The sequence below is a fragment of the Branchiostoma floridae genome, unplaced genomic scaffold, assembly GCF_000003815.2.
Source record: "Branchiostoma floridae strain S238N-H82 unplaced genomic scaffold, Bfl_VNyyK Sc7u5tJ_490, whole genome shotgun sequence".
Classification (NCBI taxonomy): domain Eukaryota; kingdom Metazoa; phylum Chordata; class Leptocardii; order Amphioxiformes; family Branchiostomatidae; genus Branchiostoma; species Branchiostoma floridae.
Window position 1 is genome coordinate 25,167 of NW_023365881.1, and position 4,315 is coordinate 29,481.

General features: G+C 41.5%; 2 protein-coding genes across 2 annotated transcripts in view; both read right to left on the reverse strand.

Annotated features, from left to right (window-relative positions):
* The window catches only part of LOC118408907 (gastrula zinc finger protein XlCGF57.1-like), a 5,136-nt gene extending 4,710 nt beyond the window's left edge, over nucleotides 1-426 (reverse strand). Inside the window, exon 1 of the mRNA XM_035809765.1 lies at nucleotides 195-426. Within this exon, the coding sequence (XP_035665658.1) occupies nucleotides 195-426 (232 nt within the window). The remainder of the gene's footprint in view (nucleotides 1-194) is intronic.
* A 1,463-nt stretch (nucleotides 427-1,889) lies between these two features.
* Nucleotides 1,890-4,309, reverse strand: LOC118408908 (zinc finger protein 525-like). The gene has a single exon (XM_035809766.1). It carries the CDS (start codon nucleotides 4,231-4,233, stop codon nucleotides 3,178-3,180), a length of 1,056 nt encoding a protein of 351 aa, XP_035665659.1. The 5' UTR covers nucleotides 4,234-4,309; the 3' UTR covers nucleotides 1,890-3,177.
* Between the last annotated feature and the right edge of the window lie 6 nt (nucleotides 4,310-4,315).

A 4,315-nucleotide genomic window follows, 5' to 3' on the forward strand; every position in this document is an offset into this window, starting at 1 on the left:
AATGACTATTTGTGTAAGGCTTTATCATATATAACGTTATATGTGCTGGTTCAAATGATTATTGTTGGTGCTAACAATTTTTTATTGAGTTGGTAAACCAGGTAAGGCATGATACTTTTGCTATATCTAGCTGTTTTACATTTGCATTGTGTTATCTGATATTTAGACATAAGAGCCTTGCCCTTGAGACTTACGTGGTTTTGCAGCAGCCAATTCTAGAAAGGCGTGCTTACCGGTAGCAGTTGTCTGGTCCTCCCTACTGTATGTCTCGTTCCCAGAGTGGCCAGGGCCCAGACCTTCAGTGTTGCTCCCAGGGTGGCCGGGGTCAAGATCTTCAGTCTCATTCCCAGGGTGGCCAGGACGCAGACCTTCAGTCTCGTTCCCAAGGAGCCCAGGATGGAGACCTTCTGTACTGGGATCTGCCATTGCTTTTCTGCTGTGGAATAAAAAACATCAGATGGAAAAGACTTAACCCTGACAGATGTGTTGCCCCAACGGAATAAATGGTTGTAGACACGGCCCCAGTAACACGATACCAGTGTGTATTACTGAGTTGTTGTTTTTTCTGGTGTGACTATATTTCCTATGTTGACGTTATTGCTACATGCTTCTAGTTCCTCTGTGGGAAGGGTGATACATTTAGACTTAAACTTAACGTTACAATATTAGTCCAAATTTAAACTTCAACTTGGTTTTCAAACTTCTGGTATGCATTGCATGATACAGCTAAAAAAAATCAAAATAATATCCAAAAATTTTACCGTATTGTTGTTTTTAAGTGTCAATGAAAGTTACACATTCAGGTAATCAGATTTGCCTAAAAAGGCTAAAAGCAGTTTGTCAAGCAACTGGATATAATTTTGGAAACGGCCAGACGTTTCAGGTAGCATCCCCTACATTTCGCCAGGAATGGGCAGATGTGTTTAAAATATAATATCTATAAAATTCTTTATGAAAGGTATATTCTTGACACTTAAAACGTTTCGAAAATCACATCCAAATGGTTAATCAACTGCTTTTTAGCGTATTTTTAGTGTTTTTTAAAATGACTGTGGACAGAGCATTGCCCCCCTCCCCACCCATCCGCAGACGATCGCAAAATATCTTTAAAACAGATAAAGGAGTTTCATTCACGACTCTTTAAACAAGGACAAAGACTCTATAAGGCGGTTGACACTCTTACCTCGTCCTTGTTGTCTAGCAGTGTCGTAAAACCGCGTCTTTCTTTCGTACTGGTACAAAGGGAAACACCGCAGTGCAGTCTTCACATCCGGGGTTGTGCGAAGGTGAAAGGTCAAAGACCATGAAAACTTGATTACCTCAGCTCGTGACCTCAGTAACAGATCGCAGATTGACGGAGTTGCGCTAGGAATAAATGTGTAGTAAAATTGCGATCTTAACGCTATTGTATATTTATTTTGCATTATCAAAGTCTTTTTTGAGGTTGGGAATTACTACTAGTGTTCATCGTGATTGCAATACATTTCACCCCGTCTGTTACAACTGCAGTACATGTATTCAATATATGCAATTGTCACTTCAAGGAACAATTCAGTACGCAAATCGCTCCCTTATTTTTACAATTAACAATGAGGTAGAATCAAAGCTATCCCTTCATATCAACTCTACAATAAAAAACTGTTATGCCTTAAAACCTAAATGTAAGTCTATACCTCAGAGAAATTAATGATTAAAAAAAGTACGTTTTTCACATTTTAATAATAATAACAAACGGAAACCAGTTCTCCCAGTTTGCTGAGCTTTTATGAACAAAATTGTTACACGTTTGAACCATAAAGCAGAGCACTGTTAAAACTCACAGAAAACTTCAAACATACAGCTGCATATACACGTTGCATACTGCATTACATAATAGAATACAACACCGATTCACCGTAACAGTAGTGCATTTAATAGTGGGTACATGTTTTTCCAAACGTGAACATATCAATAGCGTGTGATAGTGCAAGGTTCTTTGTTAGTCTCCTTGGTTAGTGCTAATACTTTAAAGTATCCATACCAATTCAAGTGTGTAAGTGTGCGGAGACATTGTCGGTACAATTTTTTTGTAATATCCTAGATCCATGGTAATAATGACTCAGAAGAACTTGCTGCTTTGCAAATAAGTTTGGCAAGATCTTCCTACACATTCTACTTGTACAGTAGAAGCCAGTTAATTGCACAACAGATAATCGCACACTTCTGCTATTTGCACGGAATCCCGAAGCCCTGTAGTGATGCGGTCCAGCTGAATAGATTCGCTTTGTTGCACCATCCGGATAATTGCACGAGATGTGCTGGCAAAAATTGGGTGTGCAATTAAACGGCTTCTACTTTATTCTAGCGATCTAACCGCCCTTATCCAGAGTGCTGCCATCAGCTTTCGAAATGGACGGATGCTAATACTATCCTTGGTCAGATAAGATGTCACAATTCTTTGCAAGAACAACTAAAGACTTTGGTTCAAGGCTAAAAGGGACAAATACTATCTTCTAAACTGCGTTATCTATGATCAAACAAATCTTCTTATTTATCATCCAAACTGGTCATACGTATATTCTTATTTCGTTTATTTATTTACTAATCTTGTTGGGTAGTCTGGCCTTACGCGCTGTATAATAACCCACTGGTCACACTTGTGGGGTTTGTCATCTGTGTGGGTTCTCACATTCCCGGATAGTTTAGACCTTTCATATTTCCTGAACCCACATTGTCAAACACACTGGGTTCTTCACCAGTGTGTTGTGTCTGATGTCGGTACAAAGAGGATTTCTGTGCTGCAGAATAGTCACACTGGTCACACTTGTAGGGTTTTTCCCCTGTATGAGTTTCATATGTACGGAGAAGTGAGACTTGTGAGCTGCCCTGTAACCACACTCTCCGTACATCTAGGGTTACTCTATACCGTGTTTTGCTCTTTGATGTTTGTGTAAAGCGGATTTCTGTGCTGCAGTATAGTCAAACTGGTCACACTTGTAGGGTTTTTCTCCAGTGTGAGTTCTTATATGTTTGGATAGGTGTGACTTGTTTGCTGCAGAATAGTCACACTGGTCACACTTGTAGGGTTTTTCTCCTGTATGTGTTCGCATATGTTCGGATAAGGTATATTTCCGAGCTGCCCTGTACCCACACTCCCCACACATGTAGGGTTTCTCTCCAGTGTGCTTTGTCATGTGGTCATCCAAAGTGGATTTCTGCAGCAGTATAGTCACACTGGTCACACTTGTAGGGTTTTTCACCAGTATGAGTTCTCATATGTCGGGATAAGTCAGACTTGCGAGCTGTCCTGTATCCGCACTCACAACACATGTGGAGATTTTCACCAGTATGAGTTCTCATATGTCGGGATAAGTCAGACTTGCAAGCTGTCCTGAACCCACACTCCCCACACATGTAGGGTTTCTCGCCAGTGTGTTTTGTTAGATGTCGGTCAAAATTGAATTTCTGTGCAGCAGCATAGTCACACTGGTCACACTTGTAGGGTTTTTTTCCTGTGTGAGTTCTCGTATGTTTCAATAGGTCTGACTTGTGTCTTGTCCTGTACCCACACTCCCCACAATTATAGGGTTTGTTACCAGTGTGTTTTGTAAGATGAAAGTCCAACGAGGATTTGTATGCTGCAGAATAGTCACACTGGTCACACTTGTAGGGTTTTTCTCCTGTATGAGTTCGCATATGTTCAGATAAGGTAGATTTCTGAGTTGTCCTGTACCCGCACTCCCCACACATGAAGGGTTTCTTACCGGTGTGTGTTGCCAGATGGGAGTCCAACTGGGATTTCCTAACTGCAGAATAGCCACACTGGTCACACTTATAGGGTTTTTCTCCGGTATGAATTCTTATGTGTCGGGATAGGGTAGATTTCTGACACGTCCTGTACCCACACTCCCCACACATGTAGGGCTTCTCACCGGTGTGTTTTGTTACATGTTTCTCCAAATCACATTTTTGTGCTGCTGAATACTCACACTGGTCACACTTGAAGGGTTTTTCACCAGTATGAGTTCTCATGTGTCTGGATAAATGAGACTTGCGAGCTCCTCTGTACCCACACTCCCCACACATGTAGGGTTTTTCTCCAGTGTGCTTTGTTAGATGAAAGTCCAAAGAGGATTTTTCTGCTGCTGAATAGTCACACTGGTCACACTTGAAGGGTTTTTCACCAGTATGAGTTCGCATATGTTTGGATAAGTCAGGCTTCCAAGCTGTCCTGTACCCGCACTCCCCGCACATGTAGGGTTTCTCACCGGTGTGTGTTGCTAGGTGGGAGTCCAAATGGGCTTTCTGTGCTGCAGATTAATCACACTGGTGGCAC

Excerpts from the sequence above, each read along its gene's own strand:
- LOC118408908 (XM_035809766.1), bottom strand. The coding sequence starts at position 4,233 with ATGTGCGGGGAGTGCGGGTACAGGACAGCTTGGAAGCCTGACTTATCC.